The sequence below is a fragment of the Delphinapterus leucas genome, chromosome 8 (assembly GCF_059928025.1).
Source record: "Delphinapterus leucas isolate spDelLeu-1000000601 "Yukka" chromosome 8, BTC_Dleu_Yukka2, whole genome shotgun sequence".
Lineage (NCBI taxonomy): Eukaryota > Metazoa > Chordata > Mammalia > Artiodactyla > Monodontidae > Delphinapterus > Delphinapterus leucas.
Window position 1 is genome coordinate 1,643,447 of NC_143136.1, and position 23,517 is coordinate 1,666,963.

Consider the following 23,517-nt stretch of genomic DNA (forward strand, 5'->3'; position numbering starts at 1 on the left):
TTGTTCTTTCATGCGTTTGCTCCATTTGTTCATTAGCTCAGTTATTTATTCCGCTGAATATTTATTGAGTGTGTACTAGGTGCCAGACCTGTCCTAGGCCCTGGGAACAAAGCAGCGCGTGGCCCGGAGAAGAATCCCCGACCTCCCAGGCACTTACATCCGAGTGGGAGGAAACAGAAAATAAACAGAAGGTGAAGCAAGGAATTCGTTAAGTGACGGTGGCAAGAGCTGTGGAGAAAATTAAATTCCCAGAGGAGGGCAGGGCCAGCTGTTGTGGGCTGGGGGAGTTGGATTTGAAGTCCGGTTGTGGTCCAGGAAGGCCTCACCCAGAAGCTGATGGGTGAGCAGAGGCTGCAGGGGCGAGGGGAGGGGGGTGGGTGTGCTGGGGGAGGTGGCCACACGGGGAGGAGAACCGAGGCAGTGGCGCAGCTCCGCGTGTCTGGGACATCAGAGACACAGGCAGGAGGCCACTGTGGCTGGAGCGTGGAGGGGGAGGGAGGGAGGGCGGGCTGGGACAAGCAGTAAGAGGTGGTGGAGGCCCGCTGGGCTGGTATGAGGGCTCTGGCTTGTCCTGTGCAGGATACGGGGAAGAAGAAGGATTTGTGTGATGCACTTGGTAGTGGGAACGTTCTGGTTTCTGATTAAAGGATGGATTGAGTAGGGGCGCAGGCAGAAGCAGGGAGATTAGCTAGGAGGCTGGTAGCGGCATACGGACTGGGAGGTATGTCAGCTGGGACCAGGGTGGTCCTTGTAGGCGTTTTGGACAGTGCTCAGGTCGTGGATAGACCCGACAGAGGCTATTGAACTTTTGTATTGGGAAGTGAGAAAAGGAAGCTGATTTCTAGGTTTCTGGCCTCAGGAACTAGAACTCTGGAGTTGGAACCGGCAGACTTTGGGAAGGCGCAGAGGTACAGGTTTCCAGGAAAGATCCAGAGTTTTTCATTGGCCATGGCAAGTTCGAGATGCTCGTTATTCACCAGAGGAGGTGCTGAGTGGGTGGTCGCCCTCTTTTCATTGCACTGTGTGGATACTGTGTTTCTCACCGATTGAAGGTTTGCCTTAAGGCATGCACAGTGGTTTTTTCAGACATAGTGCCACTGCACACCTAATAGACTACAGTATAGCATAAACATAACTTTTATATGTGCTGGGAAGCCAGAAATTCACGTGACTTGCTTTATTGTGTTGTTTGGACCTGAACCTGCTTCCGAGGTCTGCCCGTAATGGGTTTGGAGTCTGGAAGTTGTCAGCGTATGACTGTTGTGTGACTGTGGTCCTGGTTGAGATGGCTTTGCAGTGAGGAGAGAAGGGGAGCACGAGGTTCAGAGGGGCGGGAGACGGCAGGGGACCCAAGTCACTGTCTTCAGGGAGCTTATGCTTTTGTGTGTTTATTACTTCATCAGTTATCTTTACAAGTGGGAGACCGTTCATAGGAATTTCGTCTTTTCTGTTAATGTATGTCTCTTTATAAACAGGCTGTGTTTATCTCTATCTCTGTAAGCAAGGAGGATTGAGCCAAATGACCCCAGAGAAGTTGAATGGTACCCAGAGAGGGCAGGACCCTCGTGGTAGCCAGGCAGGGGGGCGTGCACTGTGGTCGAGCATGGGTGGGCAGATGAGGGGCTCAGGAGGTCCAGCAGGGCTCCTGGGGACGGAGTGGCCTGACGTGTCGTGGAGGAGACCCAGTTGCACTGACTTTGTCCCTCGTGGAGTGGGTGAGGGCCCCAGGTGGCCCTGCTCACTGCTGGGAGGAGACACTTCTCAGAGCAAATAAATTCCAACAAACCAACAGCCCAGGCCATCGTCATGACAATTACGGGAAACACTACAAGTTTCAAAAATTAAATCTGTGTGGAAAATGGGCATTTGAAAGTCCCATATAAAAAGGAAAATCCATGCCAGCAAATAAAGACAGTTTTGTTTCTTTCTAATCTTTATACCTGTGTTTCTTCCTTGCCTTAATACACTGGGTGTGTCTCCAGTTCATGGTTGGATAGAAATTGTAACAGTGGTCGTCCTTCTCTTGTTTCTGATCTCGTGGAGAAAGTTTTCAATAATTCACCAAATATCATGTTTGCTCTGGGTTAGGTGTAGATACTCTTTATCAGGTTGGGGAAGTTCCATTTTATTAGTAGTTTCCGAGGACCTTCTATCGAGTACGGGTGTTGAGTTTTATCACATTTGTCTGTCACGGGTGATTTTCCTCTTCTTTATGTTAATATGGTCATAAAGATTATAGTGATTGATCTTCTAATGTGAGGCCAACCTTGGTTTCCTGGATCAGTCCCACTTGTGTGTGCTTTATAAACTCTTCACGTGTAGCTGAACCTAATTCACATATTTAGTTTTGGAGTTTTGCATTTATGTTGGATGGTAATTTTTCTTTCTTGTAATATCCTTGTCAGATTTATTATCAGGATCATGCTGCTATCAAACACTAAGCTGAGAGGGGACCCTCACGTTTTATTCTCTGGAAGAGTTTGCCTAAGATTGTTATTACTGCTTCTTTCAGTGTTTAGGATTGACTGATGGAGCTTTGTTGAAATATTTTAAATTATAAATTTGTTTAATCGATGCGGAATGTTCAATATTCTGTTACTTCTTAGGTTTGAAAGTTGTGTTTGTTGAGGAAGTCGCCCTCATTTCTAATTTTCTAATTTCTTTCACTAAGTTGTTTAAAGTGTCCTTTTTTAATGTTTTTAATTAGATCACATCTGATGGTGACCGCTGTCCCCTTCTCCATCCCTGTTGTTGGTCCTGGTGTGTCCCTTCCTTCTATACTCTTGAAAGAAGTTTGTCATTTAGGGAACTAGCTTCTTGCTTGGTATTGTTTGTTGTACATTCGAATTCACTGATTATTGCTCCTTATTTTTTCCTTTTCATTTGCTGTTTTTCTATCTTCTTAGTATGAGTGGGTGGATCATTGATTTTCAGCCTGCCTTGCTTTTGAATATATGCGTGTAAAGCTGGTCATATTGCCCTCCAAATTTGTCTTAATTAACTTGATCTCATAATTCTTTCTTTTTTAAAAAATTTTTATTTATTTTTGGCCGCATTGGGTCTTGGTTGCTGCACGCGGGCTTTCTCTAGTTGCGTCGAGCGGGGCTACTCTGCGTTGCAGTGCGTGGGCTTCTGATGGTGGTGGCTTCTCTTGTTGTGGAGCACAGGCTCTAGGCGCGCAGGCTTCAGTAGTTGTGGCATGTGGGCTCAGTAGTTGTGGCTTGCAGGCCCCAGAGTGCAGGCTCAGTAGTTGCGGCGCACGGGCTTAGTTGCTCCACGGCATGTGGGATCTTCCCGGACCGGGGCTCGCTCAAACCCATGTCCCCTGCGTTGGCAGGCGGATTCTTAACCAACCACTGCGCCACCAAGGAAGTCCTGATCTCATAATTCTTGATGTTATGTTTGCATTATCCTTCAATTCAAGATATTTTCTAATTTTAATCTGGTTTCTTTTTTGACCAGTGTGCGAATTCAAATTATATTGCATCATTTAAAAGCAGTTGGAATCTTTCTAATTGTCTTTTTGTTACTGATTTCTTGCTTAATTTCACTCTAGTCAGAAACAGTCTTATGATTTCTGTTCTTGGAACGTGGCTGAGACTGACTTTTCGGCTGAGCATTGGTCATTTTGGTGATGTTTCACGGTCCTTGAGAAGAAGGCCTACTCTGCCCCGTTGTGTGCAAGGTTCTTGCAGCGTCATTGAAAGGAAGTCTCTTGATCACATTCTTCAGATTGTCTCTATGCTCACTGATTTTTGTTTCCTTCTTCTGTCAGTTTGCTGTGAGAGGCGTCTGGAAATCTGTCACTCTGTGTGGGTTTCTGCCTCCTGTATTTCTGTTAAGTTCTGCTTTGTGTGTATCATGAGGTCGTATTATTAGACATACACAAATTTAGACTTGCTCTACATTCCTAATAGAGTCACCCTTTTATGTGTTATGAAATTTTCCCTGTTAACTTTAGTCACGGTTCTTACCTTAAAGGTTACTTTATTTGAAACTTATGTAGTATCTACAACTTTCCTTTGGTTAGCATTTGCATGGTATTGCTTTTTCTACATCTTTTAATTTGATTCATTCTGTATCTTTGTATTTCCAGTGGACACCTTTTAACCTGAAAACAGTTATGTCTTTAGTTTTTGTCCAGTCTAAATATTGGGAATATTTGTCCATTCACATTTAGTGTAATTACTGATACATTTGTGTTTAAATAGCTTATCCTACTACATGTTTTATATTTTTCTTACCTGTTCTTTGTATTTGTTGTCTTTTTTCCTTGCCTTCTTTTGGATTAAGAGGTGTTTTTTTTTTAACATTTTTATTCCATTTCCCCCTCTGTTTGCTTACTAGTTATCATTCTTTTAATAGTTTTTAGTGGCTAACCTGGTAATTACAATATTCATCCTTGATTTATTAACTTCTGTTATAAGTTAGTAGCTCCCTAGTTCCAGAACACTGTAAGGACCTCATAACACTTCTAACTCCATTTACCCAACTCTTGTGTTTTGTGTTGTTTTTGTCATATATCGTAATTCTTCATGTATTTTAAGCCCTCGGGACACTGTGGTTATTGTTCCTGCGGTCAGTTCGTGCAGATGGACCCATGGCTGCCCTGCTGCTGCTCTTACCCTCCCTGGTCTCCATACCTTCACGTAGGATCATAGTTCTTCTGACTGAGGAAGCTTTGCTGACAACAAATTCTCACCCTTATTGTTTAAAATGGTCTTTAATTTGTTCTAGTTTTATTTTGGAATTTTTCAAACTTACAAAAATAGCAAGAGTAGAAAAATAACTTCTGAACCTTTGTAAGTGGTCATCATTATACCCCATTATCTTCAAACATCTTAATGCACAGATTCTCAGAGTGTGGTCCCCATATCGGCATCACCTGGGCACTCATGAGGAATGCAAGTTCTCAGGCCCCAGCCCAGGCCTACTGGATGAGATTCTCTGGGGATGGGGCCCAGGAATCTATTTTAAGGAGTCTTCCAGCCAATTCTGATATGCACTAAGGTTTGGGAACCACTGCTTTAATGTGTAATTCTTATAAACAAGGACGTTCTCTTATATGACCACAATATAGCTATCAAAATCAGGAAATTAACATTCATACATTGCTCCCTCTAATCTACAGGCCTTGTTCAAGGCTAATCAGTTGTCCCAGGAATGTTCTTCAGAGCGAAAAGGTCTGATCCAGGATAATGGATTGCATTTAGTTATCTTGTCTCTTTAGAATCTTTGAATCTGATCAGTTCTTCAGGCTTTCCTTGGTATTCAAGACCTTGACACTTCTGAAGATTACAGCATGGTTACTTTTTAATATCCCTCAGTTTGGTTTTGTTTGATGTTTTCCCATGATTGGATTTAGGTTTCATGTGTTTTTTGTAGGAAGGTCACAGAACTCATTATATCTTATCAGGTAGCATGTGATTCCTCTTTGTCCCATCACTGTTTCTATTAACTTTGATCACTTGACTGAGATAGTGTCCTTGCTGTAAAGTTATTCTTTTACTCCTTGTAATTAATAAGTATTTTCAGGGGAAGTACTTTGAAACTAGGTAAATATCCATTTTCTCATCAAACCTTGACCCAGTAGTTAGCATCTGTTGATTTTCATGGCTAAATTAATGATTAGGTAATTTTCCTAATTCTGTCATTCCTTCTACATTATTAGTTACTATTCTACTATAAAGAAACGCTCTGTTTATTCATTTATTTATTTATATCACTATGGACTCACAGATTTCTGTTTTATCCATATACATCTATATTCATTTCTGTCTCTCAGTATACTGACAGCTATGAATTCACATCAGTACCTTCAATTCCAGAGTGACACAACAAGGCTCGTTCTCATTGTCCCCCAGCCCACGTCCTTCTCAGATAGTGAGAAACCTGGCTTCCCTCAGGTCAGTGCGTCTCCTTCCTGGATCAGTCCCCCCAGTGTATCACCAGGTTCCCACCACTGCTACCACTGCTCCCTTCCACAGTTTCCACTGACCTGGGGTTTCTCCAGCCTCTGCTGTGTCCTGCTGCCCACCCATGTAGGTGCAAACCTCTTTTGAAGACCGTTTTCCTGTGTTTCTGGCAAGGTTTTGTTTTGTTTTGTTTTGTTTTAGGTGGTGTTTCTGACTTGCTTCTGAGCAGTCACACTGTCTTGGGGTGTGTGCGTCTGTGCTTCTGTGTGTGCTTTGCTTGTAGCTCAGAACGTTCTTTGGCTGACGTTCATTGTCAGTTTTAGAAGAGTCTTGCTGGTACCTCGTCAATGTTGCTACACCCCGTCTTCTCTGCTCTCCTTGGGCTCCACTTGACCACATGTTGGACCTTTTCACCATGTGCTGTGTCCCTCTTTTCTGTGTCTCTCATTCTGTTTTCTCTGTGACCTTCAGCCCGGATATGTTCTTCAGTCTGTCTTCTAAGTTACTACTCTTTCAGCGCTTCTCAATCTGCTCCTAGACATGTATTTTCTATATTTGAAGTTTTAACTTTAATTGTAGTCCTTTTTGATTTTAGAATTTCTATTTTTTTTAATAATTTTGAGTTGTCTGTTGAAATTATTTTGTTATCTAAATTCTTTGACATATTAATCACAAAGTTATCTGGTAACTGTAATATCTGGACCTCTGTTCCATCTGTTTAAACTGACTCTCCGTCTGTCCTTTCCGTTTGGGGACATTTAATCTGTTTTGGTTTGCTGGTATCTTTTGAAAGGCCAGTCGTTATTTTGGAAGAGCTGTGAAGCTAGCGTGAGGCTGCTGTCACTGTCCTTGCTGTCTTCCTGCAGCGTTTTAGTAGGGCAGACTCCCGAGTCTGTCAGAAACCAAGCCGGGGGCGCTGCACTTAGGTTTGTGCGGTCTGGTGTATTTCCTGTTTGACCTTCCTGATGGGGCACTTTTACTAGAGCCCCTCCTCTTTGGTGGGTCCTGACCTGCAGTTTTGTCCGCATGACCCCCTCCCTGCTGAGGGCTGGCTCAGCCCCCAGGCTCCTGCCAGTGAGAGTGGGCGGGGCCCTGGGGGGAAGCAGTCACCTTGCAGCCGTCCTTTTTGCTTTCCTTTCCTGGGGCCTTGGAACCGCCCTGCCTTTGATGTCTCGGCACAGGTGTTTTTTCATATGTTGTCCGTTTTTCTTGGTGGCTTGGGAGGGGCCTTGCTCTGCACTAGTCCACCAGAAGCTGGACATACTCGTCACTTTACCCAGTGACACGGGGAGGCTGTTTGGCAGGTTTTCATCGTTGTTAAGTTCTGTCTTATTTTTAATCTGTGAGCATTAAAGGGAATCTATTAATACTATATTGGACTTACAATTTTAAAGTTTAGAAATGTTGAAATTTTTAATCAATATTTAAATGATTGGGGAAATCTAACTTTTAAAATGCTTAACTGTTTTTAAAAAATAACTTCATTTTTTAGAACGGTTTTAGCGTTACAGAAAAATGAAGGTACTGGAGAGTTCTCATATACCCCAGTTTCCCATATTAACGTCTTGTATTTGTGGTATATTTGTTACCAATACTGAACAATATTGATACATATTACTAACTAAAGTCCATACCTTATTCAGATTTCCATCGTTTTCTCCCTAATGTCCTTTTTCTGTCCCAGGATCCCATGCAGAACAGCACGTGACTTTCAATTGTCACGTCTCCATCGGCCCCTCCTGGCTGTGACGACTTCTCAGACTTTGCTTGTTTTTAGTGATTCTGACAGTTTTGAGGAGTACTGGTCAGGTGTCTTATAGAATGTCCATCAATTGCAGTTTGTCTGGTGTTTTTCTTACAATTAGCCTGGATGTGTGTGTTTGGGGGAGAAAGACCACAGCGTTAAGTACCATCAACGTGACACATCACTGCTGGTGTTGACGTTGACACCTGGCTGAGGTATGTCTGTCAGGCGTCTCCGCTGTGTGTTTGCTCTTTCCCCCTTCCCAGAAGTCACCATGCCTGCCATAGCCTTTATATTTGTCTGTGGGGTAAAAATTGTGTGACTGTTTAGAGGAATGCTGTTTTCTGAAAGGAAATTTAGTTGCTTGATATTTTAAAAAATGATAAATTGAAATTAGGATGTAAATAGAGTGACTGTATTTCTTCATTCACAGAATTTCTTTTGAGTGTTGAAGACATGAGCAACAGTTGTTACCAAATTTCCCTCTAGAAAGCGTGTTATGAGGGATAAAGACGAATGAGTGAAGCCCTTCTGTGAGCGTCTTCTGCAGCTGTTTGTAGCTGGAAAGGTTTGTTGCTCCTCAGAGAAGGTTCCCTGGCCAGGCTGCAGAGCGTATTTCTAGAAACGCCCAGGCGAGCAGCCGGGAGGCTGGTGTGTCTCTGAGACACCGAGACGCCGGTTGGTTCCCTGCAGGGAGGGAGCCAGCAGTTTGGGAACATTTTTAAGGAATTGTTTCTTTTAGAGAAGGACTGGTTCAGTATTAGAGTGGAGGGTGTTTTGTGGCCATTTATTTCCTGGAATAAGGGGGGGTTGATGGGGTGCTTTTTTATGGCAGTGGTCTGTAGAAATCAGTTTCCCTGTTTCCTCATATTCTAGGAAAAAAAAATTTAGTGTTAAGTATGTTTTAGCCAAACTCCACTGACAACGTGAGAAGTTTATACAGTTGACCGTTGAACAACGTGGGGGCATATAACTTATAGGCGGGCCTCGGTATCCACGGTCTGTGGTTCCCCCTGTCCGTGGATTCAGCCACCCCGGGCCCGGGTAGCACGGTAGTGTTCACTATCGAAAAGTATCCACGGATAAGTGGCCCCACAGAGTCCAGCCCACGTTGTTCAGGGGTCCACTGTATCATCCTGATTAATATAACGAGGGTAGTAAACTCAGTAGAGACACACTTCATGGTTTCATAAGAAGCTTGAAGCGCACTTGCACTGTGCTTATGGAGACACTTGGGAAGCCTGAGCAGGGAGGTGTTCTCGTAATACATCCATTATATCGTATGCATATTTTATAGTGGATACGGAACTTGTTGATACTTTGTGGCTGGAAATTATTGGCCAACACTTCTAATTCTTGGAAAAAGTCATGCAACGTCCTTTTGTGTTTTTTTTTTCTTTAAACACAGAAAAAGTAAACCAAAATTTATTCATACGCATATGGGGAATTATAAAATAAGTAGGTGGTAAATGGCTAAAATTAGACGCTTACATGATTAACTTCAGAAGGGAAAGGGAGGGGCAACAAGAAGCTTGCATCAGAAGAACAATTTTGTTTCTAGGGGAACAAACGGGAGGTAAGAAAATTTGTGATACTAATTGTTTATGCAGGTGCAAGTGGTATTTTCCATATGTTCATGGCCATAAACACCCCAGCAATAGGAATTTATGAGTTTCTTCTTTCTTTAAAAAATTAATTAATTAATTAATTTATGGCTGTATTGGGTCTTTGTTGCTGCGCACGGGCTTTCTCTGGTTGTGGCGAGCAGGGGCTACTCTTCGTTGCGGTGCGTGGGCTTCTTGTTGTGGAGCACAGGCTCTAGGTGTGCGGGCTTCAGTAGTTGCAGCACTCGGGCTCTGTAGTTGTGGCTTGTGGGCCCTAGAGCGCAGGCTCAGTAGTTGTGGCGCATGGGCTTAATTGTTCCGCGGCATGTGGGATCCTCCTGGACCAGGGCTGGAACCTGTGTCCCATGCATTGGCAGGTGGATTCTTAACCACTGCACCACCAGGGAAGTCCCTTTATGACAGTTTCTTCCCCAGAAGTGTCTGCTTCCTTTTTTTTTTTTTAAATGAAATATTATGGTCTCCTTTTCTCTTTCAGGAACTTTCTACTCTTTCTGTCTTTGGTGTTTTAGAGTTTAACCAAGATAGGTCTAGATTTAAATTTCTTTTTTGTTACGTGGGTACTTTCTGATTTGTTGGTAGGATCTTATTCCTTGCTTCTGTTTTCAGTTTCTTCTCTTGCTTTAAACGTCTTAAATGTAGTCACTATCTTCTGTGTGTGATCTCAGGTTTGGAGGCCTGTCTGACTCTGTCGTTTATTGTTTCCTCTGATTGTTACCCATGGTGGCTTATTTCCTTCTGCATTTTGGAGACTTTGGACACTGAGTTCATGCTTCATGGGTATTTATCCCTGGGCCCCAGGGACTTTTGATTTCAGGTGAACCCAGACTCTCTCGGTGTAAGCACGCCCCAAATATTTCGTTCACGGGGCATCCTGTGTTGTTTGCTAACGCTGACAGCCCTGCTCCTGGAAGGACTGTTGCCGCCTCCAGGCCCTGAGATTCAGGAGGAACCGGGATTTAAGCTTCCTTTGCTGCTTGGGGGATTCCAGGCCCCGCATGGTGAGGATTGGAACCCCACACTTGTGTGAGGACAGGCTGAGGCTGTGAATTCTTAAGACGCCCGCTGAGACCCCCTTGCCGTCAGGGCACTTTCTTCCCTCCCGCCTTCCCCTGAGGGTGCGCCCTCGGAGCTGCGCATATGTGCAGAGGTGCATCACAGGTGTCCACCTGCACGGGGCGCCACTTTGCCTTGCCTCCCAGCGGCTCTGCAGATGCCCCGGGGTGGCGGAGGCTGCAACTCTCCCTCTGGTTTCCAGCTCGCTCTTCATTTCAGCCCTTATGATTTCTCGCAGAGCCCATCAGTGCATTTAAAAGCATTTGTAGAGGTTTTATATCAAGAGGTTTTTCAGGGTATCGGGCTGTTGTTTTGCTGGAAATGGAAGGCGTCTGTTTCTCTGTATGATCTGAAAGCTGATTTGGTGCTGGTTCTTCCCATGTCCCTTCCACAGAGGGTCCAAGTGGGGAGCTCTGTGTCTCCCTTTGCTCAGTATGTATTTGCTCAGTGAACCCCCGGGATGGAGAAATCTTTCAGTCGCCAGCGTTGAAGGCGTAGGAGGGAAACGCAGAGGATAAAAGGATTGTGCGGTGATGGGAGGATTCTGTCTGGGAGAGCTATTCGGGCATCTCCAGAGCACTGAGTGGTACGAGGGATGGTGGCTCACCCCGCGCACGTGGTGCTGAGCCTGACGTTGCAGACACGCCCCAGCGAGGTCATCTCAGGCCGTGTTCTACATCGAGTCACTTACCACTCAGCAAATGCTTTCTGTTGCAGGCACTGCTCTGAGCACTGGGGATACTGGGGAATAAGACAGAGTCGGGGGAAGAATGGGCAAGCCATCACCAAATACGTAGGGGGGCCTCTGAGTGCTGTGGGGCGGAAGTAAAGCCGTCCCGGGTGGGAGCTGTTTTGTGGAGAGAGGCCTTGGGTACCAGAAGACGTGGGTGTCCCGGCTACACTTGCGGGGAGGGGGCAGGGTTGGGAGGTAGAGGCAGGCTTGGCACGTTCCAGGAAAGGAAGAGTCCACGTGGTGAAATGGAGGGGCGGGCCCAGTGCAGGTGAGGTGAGAAGGTAGCAGGGCGCGCGCAGCAAGGGCCTGTGGGCTGTGGCGTGAGGACTTTGGTTGAAGTCGTAGCAAAGCTGTGGCCCGTTGGCATGCTCTGAGCGATAGAATCTGAACCACGTGTTAGGAGGATGGCTCTGCGTGCCGTGTTGGATGTCGACTGGGGCACAGGTGGAGGCGGGGAAGCAGAGCTTCAGGGTATGGGTGAGAGACGACGGGGGCATGGCTGTGACCAGGACAAGCTCACCTTCCTTCCCCGCAGCTGCTGTCTCCCGGGGCAACCTCGCCGTTCCCTGTGCAGCCAGATTTGTTCTTACTCCCTAGGTTTTCAAAACTAAACTATCATTGAAGGATTCAAACGAAAGAGGGTCCACAGGGGAAGGGCTGTGACTGCGAGACAGGAGAGTGGGCACCTGAGGTCCCTGCGATGGACGTGGGTATTGGTCTTACGACTTTCAGACTCACGTGTATGGTCCTAGGAAGAGAGTGGGGAGCGGTGTAGACCACACCTGGGTGTGCTCTGAACTGGATGCTGGTGGCAGTGGGGACGACGTGGGGGAGCAGGGGATTCCTAAGAGGGGGAGTTGCTTGTGGCAACAGTGGCCTTTCGTTGTAGACCGTCAGGCAGTCCGGTTTATGGATATCTTTCCTTTAGAGGCTGGACAGACTCAGGGGCACCGGGACCTGAGCTGGGAAGTGTCCAGGTCACAGGGTCCAGACAACTCATTTTGCTTCTTGGGCTTTTGTAATTTTTTTCTTTTGCTTGCCCTTGTGTAGTTTGAGGTCCACGCTGACATTTGGGCATGCGGTCTGCATGACTTATGCCCCGACAGGTGGCCCATATCCTGGGAAGGGGCCTGTTTTTCCGGGAACTTCTTCATGGGGCCTCTCAGCTCTTGCAGCCCTGGAGTTGGGCACCTGCTTTCTGGCTCCGCAGCGTGCAGAGTGATACGTTTCCGTGGTGGCCACGCTTGTCACACCGCAGAGCCAGGAAGAGGCCCTGGGAGCTGCCCTGTCCTGTGTATTCATCCGGTGCCCATTCGTTGCACTCTCAGTGCCAGACGCTGCTCTGAGGACACAGAGCTCTGGAGAGTCACCGACCAGTGGGAGCGACAGACACGTGGACACAGGATGCGACGTGGTTCCCGCTGGGGGCTGACGGGGGAGAGGGCTTCACGGTGGTGGCCCGGGTGTTGGGATTACAGGACGAGGGGGTGAGCCGAGTTGTCGGGAGCCTGGGGGCCTGGGTCTTCTCCGAGAGGAGAAGCCTGGAGGGCTGGAGGCCGCCGGGGCGGGGCTGCCGCGGGCAGGGGGGCTGGTGTGTTGGCTCCGGGGCGTGTGTTCATGACGGGAAGGGGGAGCGGTGAGGACTGGGAACCAAGGCAGGTCCCGGGGGCTCCCGGCTGCTCGGGGATCCTGAGTCTCGCTGCGGGGAAAGGGCTTTTGTGGGCCCCTGGGATGAGCTGCGGGCTTTGTTTAGAATCACTGACTGCAAGAAGCCCTGTGAGGAGAACCTGAGGGACAAGGGATGGGCGTGAGGCTCGGGGGCCAGCCCAGGGCGACACTGGTAGGAGGAGGTGTGCGGGCAGAAGCGGGGTGGAGGTCGGGTCAGGAAGGCATCTCCCCGCGGCCGCGCACCTGGGGCACCCGGGGCGGCAGGAGCAGGCGGGAGTCGGGGAGGCCGGCCTGAGGGTGAGGTCGGAGGGTCACGGTGGGAGCGGGCCTGAGGGCACGGGACGGGAGCGGGGTTGGGGAGGAGGCTGACGAGGAAGTGGCCTCGCTGGCCAGCTTTGAGCCCCCGTGTGAGCGGGCCCCGCGCTGTGCCCACAGGAAGGCATGATGGTTCTCGTCGCTGCTGGTAGGTGAGGCCCTGCGGCTCCGGGAGGGCAGGTGAGGCCACGGCGTCTGCCGTCCATGGCAGGCAGCCCTTCACGCCCAGGTCCCGGCTGGGGCCGCGGGGCCTCCCGTGCAGCCTGGGCCGGCGGCTCGCGGCACAGTTCACGTGTCAGCACTGCCCCTTCAGCTGTGTTGTGGCCCTGGGGCCTCCACTAGTGCGGAGCGACCTTTTTAGGAGAGAAAGGAGCTCGGGTTTTCATAGAACAGAAGGACTTGTAACGTCGGTTTGGTTGGGTTTGGTTGATCTGGTGGCCTGGGCGTGTGGCTCAGTCCTGTGGCTGGACTGGCTGGGGTCCTGCTGGCCTTCAGCCTCCCATCTGGTCTCCAGGGCCTGCCCGGGGATCTCAGAGGGGCGTGAGTACCCAGAGCCTGAGAAGCATGTGTCAACGCATTTTTCATTCACACAGCCCCTCCGATTTTCTATTTGGAAGTGACCCTATAGACAAATTCATATAAATACCTAGCGTGTGCATGAGCGCCTGCTAATTCTTTTAAGTCATTTTTCAGGCACTGTGCCAGGTCACTTTTTGTTACTGTGCAGCCCTCCCTTGGGGTAGACAAACTGTGAGTCGGTCTCCACTTTACCGATTCCATCTCTTTCCAATTTAAGGAGGCCAGATGCTATTAAGATACTGCGTTCTTTCCATGAATCCGATCTTGTCCAAGACAGTTGCTAGGACAACAGGATCTTTGGTTTTCTCTCCTGCTATTTTTATTTCTTTACTATCTCAGGTTACTATTTTCATTTTCCGTATCAAGTTCCTCTTTACCATTTTTAAAAATAGAGATGTTTAATAACTTTAATATGTTAACACTGTATGTTCTTGCCTTTACGAAGTTCACCTTAATAAAGACAAACTTGCAATAAACAGAAAGGCCTTAGGATCAATGTATCTAAACCTGCCGAAGGAGAAAGGTACAGACTCTGTCGTTTCATGTTTCCTCTCGATGTTCAAACCTTAGTTAGAGCTTAATTTGGTATTTATCTTTTATGTTAAAATACCGATTCTCAGTTTAGAAGTCGTTTAACATGAAAGTAGGTGCTAAATGTCTTCAGTCCGTCCTTCATTAGTTGTGGCTGGAAGAGGCACGCACCCCTCTGCCCTCAGTGCGTGCTGCATGGAAAGCTCATGATCGAAGTCCAGTGTTCGTCTCCATGTCCCATTTATATTTCTGCGTGCAGAAAATAACGTATGTCCCTTGGAGAAGAAAGTTAGTGTATAAAAGGTGGACCTTTTACCAGGTGCACTGATTTGTGTGCAGTTGCAGGTTTTCACAGGGACCTGCTGGTGCGAAATGATAGGGTAGCGTTTCACACGCACCCTGACCCACCAGGGGTGCCTGGACTTTGCGTGTGTCCAGTCATTACTTTGGTTTTAGAATTTTTAGGACACATCCCGCTTTCAGGTATTTGAACGAGCGCTTGAGTTAGGAGCTTTTCTTCTTCACAGTTAATATGAGTTAAATGGGATTCAGACATTTAAGGTATATGATGTTGTGACACTTGTGGTGTGAAGATAGGACCTCAGCGTGGATGTATTTGTAATAGGCTGTGGTGTTCGTGTGCTAAAAATAGGAGGCACTCATTTTTAAAATAAAAAGCTTGTTTTTGAAAATGGACTTTGATAAAATAAGATTTTTTGGAAGTTGATTTCATTTTTTTTATACTTGATTTATGTTTAACGGTAATGGAAAATTGGGGAAATTGCATATCAAAGAAGTGACTTTAATAACTAATTTCTCTGGTGCTCTTCTTTAAAATGAATGAGAAATTCTTAGCCGGGCTCCTCAGCGTTCGTATGCAATAATGAGTAGCAGGGGTGGGAGATTGGAGTCCCCGAGCCACCCCACAGTTAGTTAGTAGTTTTCAGCTCCTTGGTGCATCTGGAGAGAGCAGAGTCAATAGTACCTAATAGTACTATTTACTGCTCCAGTGGAGTAAAGCAGATCCAGAAGAGGCAAGGCGTAGTCCACCCTTTTTTAAAAAATTCTCCTTTTTACGGTAATACAACACAGGATTTGATGCTAGAATTACTACATATATTTAGTCCTCCAGGAAAACTCTTCCAACCAGGAAACCCCGAGCATCACTGACTACCCCTGAGGTGGTGCTAAGAAATAAAAGTGCCCCCGCTCCCCGGGTAGTTCTTTGAGGCACACGTAAAAGGGCAGGAAAAGCGGGGCCTTCCCAGGGCAGGGTGGTTGTGGACTGGACCCTGACATGCGTCCTGCAGTCTCACAGCGGCAGAGCTCAGTGTGTACCGGCTGACAGGAGGGGAAAGCTCCACGTGGTGCAGGGACTTCACGCGCTAACAGCGCACGGAGACGTGCCGTTTAACACAGCGGATATCTGCAGGGGGTGGTGGGCAAGACATTCCTGGATTCGAGGGTCAGAGCATCTGGGCTCCGGTGTCAGCCTGCCCCTTCTCGCCCGGTGACCTCGAGCGCGTCACTTAACACCTTTTACCTCCGAGACAGTGCCTGCCTGCTGACCTCACGTGTCTGATCCCAGACGATGCTGGGAATGGGACTGGTAGGCAGGCCGCCCTCTAGGATCCAAGTCCATCTTGATTGCGGCAGGCGTCACCAAGGTGGGTACCCAGAGGATGGGACAGTGGACTCGGGAGTTCCCAGGAGTGGTGCTGGCTCCCTCAGCTTGAGGAAAGGTGTCGTGGAGGAGCGGGCATCGTTTAGGGCAGGCGTTCAGGAGGAAGAGATAGATGCTCAGGAGGGCGCTCCAGGGAGGGCAGCCAGTGCTGGGGAGAGCGGGTCTGCGCACGTCCAGGAGGCTCGCTTGTGGGCCCGTGAGGACTCTCGATTTGTCTGATGGGGGCTGAGCAGCGGGGGTGTGGTCGGCTTTCTCCCAAATGGTATTTCCAAGGGCATCGGGTCATCAGACTCACTGGGTGTTCTTTCCTCCCGAATCGTTAGTTTTCATAAAGCGGCAGTTTTCTTACGGGACTTCTTTCCTGAGAGTGATTCTCTAACTGGTAGTCAACTGCGTGCAGTAGCAGCTGGGGCTGGAGAGTTAGACGTTCTCTGAGCAGAAACCGAAGTACCGGCACCGAGGTCATCCATTGAAGGGGGCGCGCCCGTGACCTTTGTGCTGTCAGCCGCCTCCGGGGAGGGGCTTCCTGGGTCAGGGCGAGGCGCTTCCGCTGAGGGACCCGCTGCTCCTGACCTGCTCACGTTTCAGCCCTGCAGCAGCGTCTTACTCCCTCTTTCCCTGGCTTCTGTGTGCTAGTTGATTGTTTTCCGTGGTTCTGTTTCATTCCCTCCGTTGACCTATCTGCTGCACCTCTTTATCTCATCGTTAGTGACTGCTGTGAGGTGTGCAGTGCACACCTTTACCTTGTCACGGTCCCCCAGAAAGCCAGCATCGGGCCACGTCACACATGACGTGAGCCCCTCGCAGCCGGCTTCTCTCCCCCTTTCTGTCCTCTGTGCTGTTACGCGTGTGTATTTCACTTCCACACATGTTAGGAACCTCAGGATATACTGTTACTACTTTGGCTTTAAACAGTTCATTCGAGCTTTTTATTCCGTCTTTCCTCTTTCCTGCCCTTCCTCCTGCAGCTGTGGTTCCTGCTGTGCTCGGTTCCTTCATGCAGGTCCAGGTTTCACCTGGCTGAGCAGAGCCCCCCTTCAATAGCTGAGCTCATACTACAGGCCTGCTAGTGATGACTTCTATTAGCCGTTGTTTAGAAAGATATGTATTTCCATTTCATTTTGGTAGGTTTTTCATTCATCATAGAATTCTGGGTTGACAGTTGTTTTCTGCCAACACTAAAGATACTCCATAGATTCCTGGCTTGCACAGTTTCTGATGAGAAATATGAAATTATTCTTATCTTTGGCCCTTGTACCTAATGGAGCTTTTTTCTCTGGCTGCTTTTAAGACTTTCCCTTACTCTCTCTATCACTGGTTTTCAGTACTTTAATTATTATGTGCTCCTGTGGTTTCCTCTCTGTTTGTCCAGCTTGGCGTTTATTGAGTTTCTTGGCTGTGAGGGTTTCTAGTTTTCCTATTGTTTGGGAAATGTTTGGTCGTTATTTCTTCAGATCGTTTTCCTCCCCCATCGAGGACTCTGAGTGCACATATGCTGGATGACTTGATCCTGTCCCACAGGTCACTAAGGGTCTGTCCATTTGTCCTTGACCTTTTCTCTCTGTGTCTTGTTTGGGATAGTTTCTGTTGCTCAGTCTTCAAGTTCACTGCTGTTTTCTTCTGCGGTTACATGTAATAACGCTATTAATTCATTGTGTTAGTTTGGGTCCTTCGAGAAACAGAAGCCAGGATGGGAGTAAACACTGATGAGGTTTTGGAGGGAAGCCCCTGTGAAGGATAAAGGGACCAGACCTGAGGTGGAAGGAGTCTGGCCCTGTGACAGGGAAGGGGAGGGGAGGAGATTGGGGAGGAACAGTCCAGGAAGGGTTTGGCCAGGCCGACGGGGTGTCCTAGAGCCAAAGGCTCCTGCTGAAAGAGGCCCACGGCCCACGGATGGGCTGCCATGGAACTTCTGCTGCTCTTGGTCGTGGGCTGCACCCTTACGTGGGAGGCGTGGCCTCTGCATGAACAGGGTGGCGGTCCCAGAGGGTCAGCACCTGGGCCCTCGGCCACTCGGGCCTCCTCACAGCAGGGCATCTGAGCAGCACATCTGCATGGCTGCCACACCTACCCAGTGGAATTTGTATTTCGGGAATCCTGGGTTTTTTTAAAATTCTAGACGTTCTTTTTATATTTTCCAGTTCTTTCATTATTTTCCTTTTCCAGTTAATTTCTTGATTACGTTGAATATTTTTATAGCTGTTTTAATGTCCTTGTTTCCTAATCCATCATCTTTGTCATGTCCTTAGTCTGCTTGATTATTTTCCCCTGGTTACAAGTTACATTTTTCTCTTTCACGTGTCTAGAACATCGGTTGCCATAAATCATGAATTTTTATGTTTATGAGCACTAGGTTTTGTTTCATTCTATTGAAGAGTGTTAGAATTCTTTCTGGCAGGCAGTTAAGATACTTGCAAGTCAGTTTAAGCTTTGGGGGCTTGATGTTTAACCGTTTTGGTGGGTCTAGAGCAGCCTGTCTTCTAGGGAAGGGTTAGCCCGGTTCCCGGTGTGCAGTGAGCGGTCCCTCTGCTCTGGATGGCTCAGCCCCAGGGCAGCTCTTGGACTGCTCACCCGGAGACACCCTGGGACGTCCTTTGCCTGGGGTGCTCTCCACCCGCCGCGGGGGCACCGCCCACGCACCCTGCCTGCTGCTCAGCTAGAGACCAAACGCGCTGGATTGACGTGGCTCTTTTCTGCCCAGGTCCTTCCCCCTAGCGCTCAGCCCATGTCTACTCAGTGCCACCAGTACACTCAGGTGGTCCAGTTTCCAGATGCGTGTGGCCAGGGGTTGAGTCCAGGCCCTATTACTCCCTCGTGGCGGGAACTACAGGCATTACCTGGCATGGGTTGGCCTCTCGCTTGGGCCGTCCCTAGTGGCGCCGCTAGAGGCCAAGGTGACTGAGGTCGTGGCCATCAGGGAGCAGCTTTCCACGCCCGGTGGCTCCAGCAGGACGTGCTCCACCCCATCCTGTCACCCTTGCCCCCCCCGTCCTCCTGACCGTGTCCTCTTCTCTGCTGTCCGGGTTGGTCAGGGAGGACTTCTGCATCCCCTCCACTCCTCCAGCACTTTCCACCTGCTACCATCCCACTTCCCAACTGGTTTATATATTCTGTGTATTTTATAAGGTTAGAGAAGATGGGACTTTTATTCGTGTCTCAAAGCAGCCAGGACACAGTGTATCAAGTGTAGAAGGAATGCACAGTTTCCTCCAGCAGGATGGGTGCATATATATTTCTCTTCTCAGCTGGCTTTTGTCCAAGCAGCGGGCAGTTTAAGCCTGTGCCGGCATCTCTAAGCTGCGTGTGACAGCCGTGCCTGGGAGGAGCAGCCTCTGTGAGCTCGGACCTCTTGAGCCACTCCACGGCACCCATGCCGTCCCGGCCTGTAGCGTGTAGAGATGGGCGCCTTTTTCTAAAATCAGAACTCACCCAGGGTTTAAAGTGTCCTCACAGTCAAACTCAGCAGCATCACTTTGTTTCAGCCGCACCACCCTGAGCTCAGACCTACCATGCCTGCGGCTCCCTGGCCTGACCCAGGACAAAACTGACTGCGGGCCCTTGTCCAGGAGCCACGCTCTTGTGCTGACGGTCGGACCAGGTGCCCGCGTCGGCTTCTGAGAGATGATCCCACCAGGAGGTCCTGGGCCACTCCGTCCTCACAGGGCCACAGAGCGTGTTTTCTCAAGTGATGAATGTGGTGGACGGGGGCTGGGAGGCTTGAAGGCTGACTTACAGAAGCAGGTGCAGATATGAAGTGATGAAAAGGAAGAGGCTTTGTTTTGCATTCTCGTTGTGAAACATCCCAAATGGGAACCCTCCTGGGGTTCTCTGTTGGCTTAACTGCACTGAAAGGGAACCCTGAGGGTCTGGGGACCCTTGTCTGGGTATCAAAGGCCAGTTAGGTGCTGCCCCAGGAGGTCCAGAGAGCAGATTTTGTGATGCAGTTAATAGACGCTGGCTGCACTCAGCGGTTCAGCATCCTGCGAGTTTTTATTCTCTGCTCTGTGGTTTAAAATTTGATTTGCAAAGAAGACAGCAGAGCCAAACTGTGGCCTCCCGGCCCTTCCTCAGCAGGTGCTGGGGGCTGGCCCGGTGCCGGTGTGCTGGTGTCGGCGAAGCTTGAAAACCTTTCCGATGAAAAGAGATCCCCTTCTGGTGTGATAAAAATTACGGAGCGATAAAAATTAAGATTGTTCTTCTATTGCTGCAGCAGTTGTGTATTCATAGCAGGTGGCTGGGAACGTCTTTGTGGACAGGGAGAGACCATGTGGGGAGATGCACCCGCGGCTCCTGCTTTGTGGCCCCTCTGCCCCCGTCCTGGTTCTTGTTCCCAGGGGGTGGCCGCTCTCCCACGGCCTCAGCACGGCCTCTCTCTCGTTGTACAGACACGCCCAGTGTCTCCGTCATAAAATGCAGAACGAGCTGCATGGGTTTTCTGTAGCAGCTATAACGAACGGCCACAGGCGGAGCGGGTGAGAAGGTGCCCGTGTCATTTTCCGGTTCTGGGGGTCAGAGCACAAACCCAGGCGAGGGGCTGTGCTCCCATTGGGGCTCTGGGGAGCCTCTGCTTCTTTCCTTTCCAGCTCCTAGGGCCCCTCGCGCCTTGGCTCCCGTCCCCGGTCAGGCCGATCTCTGCTTCTGCCACCGCATCTCCTGACCTGACCCTCTCCCAGGACCCTCATGATGACCCTGGGCCCACCTGTCAGTCCAGGGCTGTCTCCCCGCCTCGAGGTCCCGGCTTAATCATGTCTGCACAGGCACAGGGTCTGGGGGTGAGGGCGTGGGAGTCTAGGGGGATTTTGTGATCTCAGTACCCCCTTGACACAGAGGCTCTGCTCACACCCCGTCTCCACACACAGCGCTCCCTGCTCGCAGGCTCCGGGGCCCCTTCTCTCCTCGGGTTCTCCCCCGCGCCGTCCTCGCTGGGATGGCGGCCCCTCCCTCGAGATGCCGGGCGGCAGCTGTGCAGCTGGGTCTCCAGCACAGCCCCGCCTTCTCGGCCACCGACCCAGCTCCCCACCTGCCCGTTGGTGGTCTCCCCGCGGCGGCCCACGCACTGCTCCCATTCCGCTTGGGAGCCAACCGGGGTGCCCGCCTCCCTGGGGGCGCCACCCGCCTCTCCCCCGCTCGTGCTCCGCTGTGCTGCCCAGGCTCTCCTGAGCCCTTAAGGCCCGTGGAGGTCGCTGAGACCCTCGCGCAGGGCCGCACTTGCAGCTCTTCTGGCCCAGCGACCACCGTCTGCCGCAGTGCCTGTCGGAGTTGGGGCGCAGGGGCGCCGCCCTCACTCCCGGGTCCTCCCGCCACTCCTGTCCCCTGCTCCTCCCGTGGCCACGCCAGGCGTCCCCGCTCGCCCCGTCCCTGGGCTCTGCTGCTCTGTGTGCTCCCCCCGCCGGCTCCCCCTTGGCGGGCACCGTGGGCCGTCGTGTGCCACTGGCTCCCTTCCCAGTCTCCGCCCAAGAGGATGACTCCTGGGGGGGAGCCGGGTGTTTCCTTTTTCCTCTGTTGTACACCCAGGATGCTCCTAGCACCTGGACGAAACCTTGTGCACAGAGGCTCCCAGGGCCGGAGGCTGCGGTCAGCCTGCACCTTGGTCCTCCCCACTTACAGGTCCCTGCTTCTCTCCGCGTCCTGCAGCCGCGCACGCCCACTGCAGGCCTGTGCACCTGCCAGAGGGGACGCAGGCTCAGTGCCGGGATGGGTAGTGTGGCCGCGGGGCGTGTCCAGGCAGGGCTGTGCCTGGCCTCGGGTGTGACTGTGACCCCCCTCCTTGCACTGTAGCCTCTGCCTCCACCTCGGTGTGGCTGGTAATGAATGCCCTCTGCTGATGAGAATCAAGGAAAGGCGGATTTCTTTTTTAAGCTGCTTCAGTACTTGTTCTCAAGGGCAAAGTGTGGAAGATTTTTGTGTGCAGTATGTAGTATGTACATATCTACTGTTGGACCACATTAACTGGAAGGTAGGAAAAAGAAAACTCCGTATTTTGTCCCCACTGTTAACTGGATGAATCTCATTGTGCTTTGCCTGTTCCCTGCCCGGCCCACGCAAGACTCCTCCCAGCCTGGCCTTCACAGCCAGGCTTCCACGCTCCACGGTGGAGGCCAACCCTGTGACGCGCCATCCCAGCCTGTGGACCTCTCGCCCTCGCCGCAGGCTCCCTTCCCCTGCGAGCCCTCCTGGCCATGTGAGGGAGCCTCTGTGCCCCTCCAGGTCCACCCTGTGTGTGCCCTGCACCCCTGGGGCCCCTGCCCCCGATTTGTGGTGGGGCCCATGGCAGGAGGTGCTGGCAGAAGCCGGGCAGGTGGGGCAGAGAGAGGGGCCGAGACATCTCCCCTCCCGCCCTCTCCCCCCCCCAAAGCTGTGGCTCCCCTAGGTCAGTGCCACTTCTGCCCGAGGCTCCATGGCCACCCTCCCAACAGCAGCACAGACACGTGGGTTGGCCGCTGGCGTTTGTAGCCCCCCCCAGCAGCATGGAGGCTCCCGAGGGCAGGGTCGTGTTGTGCTTCCTTCCGCGGGACCCCTCACCCTTACAGTGGGACCGCCAGAAGCAGGCCCCGCCGGCGCGGGGAGGGGAAGGGTGGAGTGGAGGAAGCCGTCGGGTGAGCTGCGGGGACGGACGGACGTTGTAAACTGCTGGTGACCACGGCTTTCCCTCCCGCAGCTGCCGGGCCGCAGGTACAGCCCTGGGTACAACAAGGACGTGGGGGACAGATGGATCTGGCTGAAGTGACGGCCGCCTCCGTGGAAGCTGCCTCACGAGGATGGAGGTGCACCCAGGCCGCCTGACTCCCCTGGACTCCACGTAGCTTAAAATCGGGGGTGGGAGTGAATGATCCTGAAGTTGCACAGTGGAAGAAACGGCCCAGCAAACAGCAGTCTGCCCTGCAGTGTACTTACGGGAGTGGAAGGAGGCACCCCCATTTAAAGGGGGGGCCCTCCAGCTTTATTCTGGGACGATGATCACTGGGGAGAAACAGTCTGCTGTGAAAGAGCAGGTGTCACTTGGAGAATCTCATTTCATCACAGTCATGCTCTGTGTCAGGCAGGTTTTGTACACTGTGTGTTCAGACTTCCAGAAATAAAACCGTTTCTGTGGCACATCTCTCCGTTATACATCTGCCCACACACGCATACGTGTCACATACGTGTGTACGCACACACACTTACCATTAGCCAACAGTTTGCTTTGATGTGGTTTGGTTTGATCAAGACATATATTAGGATTGAAGAGTTTTTCTGAAGCATTTCTTCTTTTTGTTTTAGAATGTAACTACTACATTAGAGAAAAAGGAAAAAAGCAAAGAGGAAATACCAAAAAGAGGAAGCAGTTACCCTAGGTTCATAGAGCAGAGTATTGGCTGTGAAAGGGCTTTGGGAAGAGTCTCCTGTGACGGCCACCGTCGCTGGTGGTGCGACTCCTTCCCGAGGGGACTTTCAAGCACAGAGTGTCAGTGGGTAAAACACAAAAGCAAAACATACTCTCTTTATCACCCAAAAGTCAAGTTGTTGATCAAAACTGAGTCACGTGAGAGAAAATCGCACTTGCTTATTCACCTCTGTTGAAACTTAGAAACAAAAGTAAGATTCCCTGAAGGCCAATTGCTGAGGTCCGTGTTTTAGTTCCGGAGTTAAGCTGTAAGTCCTGTTAAATTGGGTTTTCTCCTGTGGAGCCC

At 50.2% G+C, this 23,517-nt stretch overlaps 1 protein-coding gene across 1 annotated transcript in view; it reads left to right on the forward strand.

Moving 5' to 3' along the window:
* The window catches only part of NDUFA10 (NADH:ubiquinone oxidoreductase subunit A10), a 49,097-nt gene extending 26,155 nt beyond the window's left edge, over nt 1-22,942 (forward strand). The window contains exon 10 of the mRNA XM_022568135.2: nt 22,506-22,942. Within this exon, the coding sequence (XP_022423843.1) occupies nt 22,506-22,574 (69 nt within the window). The 3' untranslated portion in view covers nt 22,575-22,942. The remainder of the gene's footprint in view (nt 1-22,505) is intronic.
* Nucleotides 22,943-23,517: the final 575 nt, after the last annotated feature.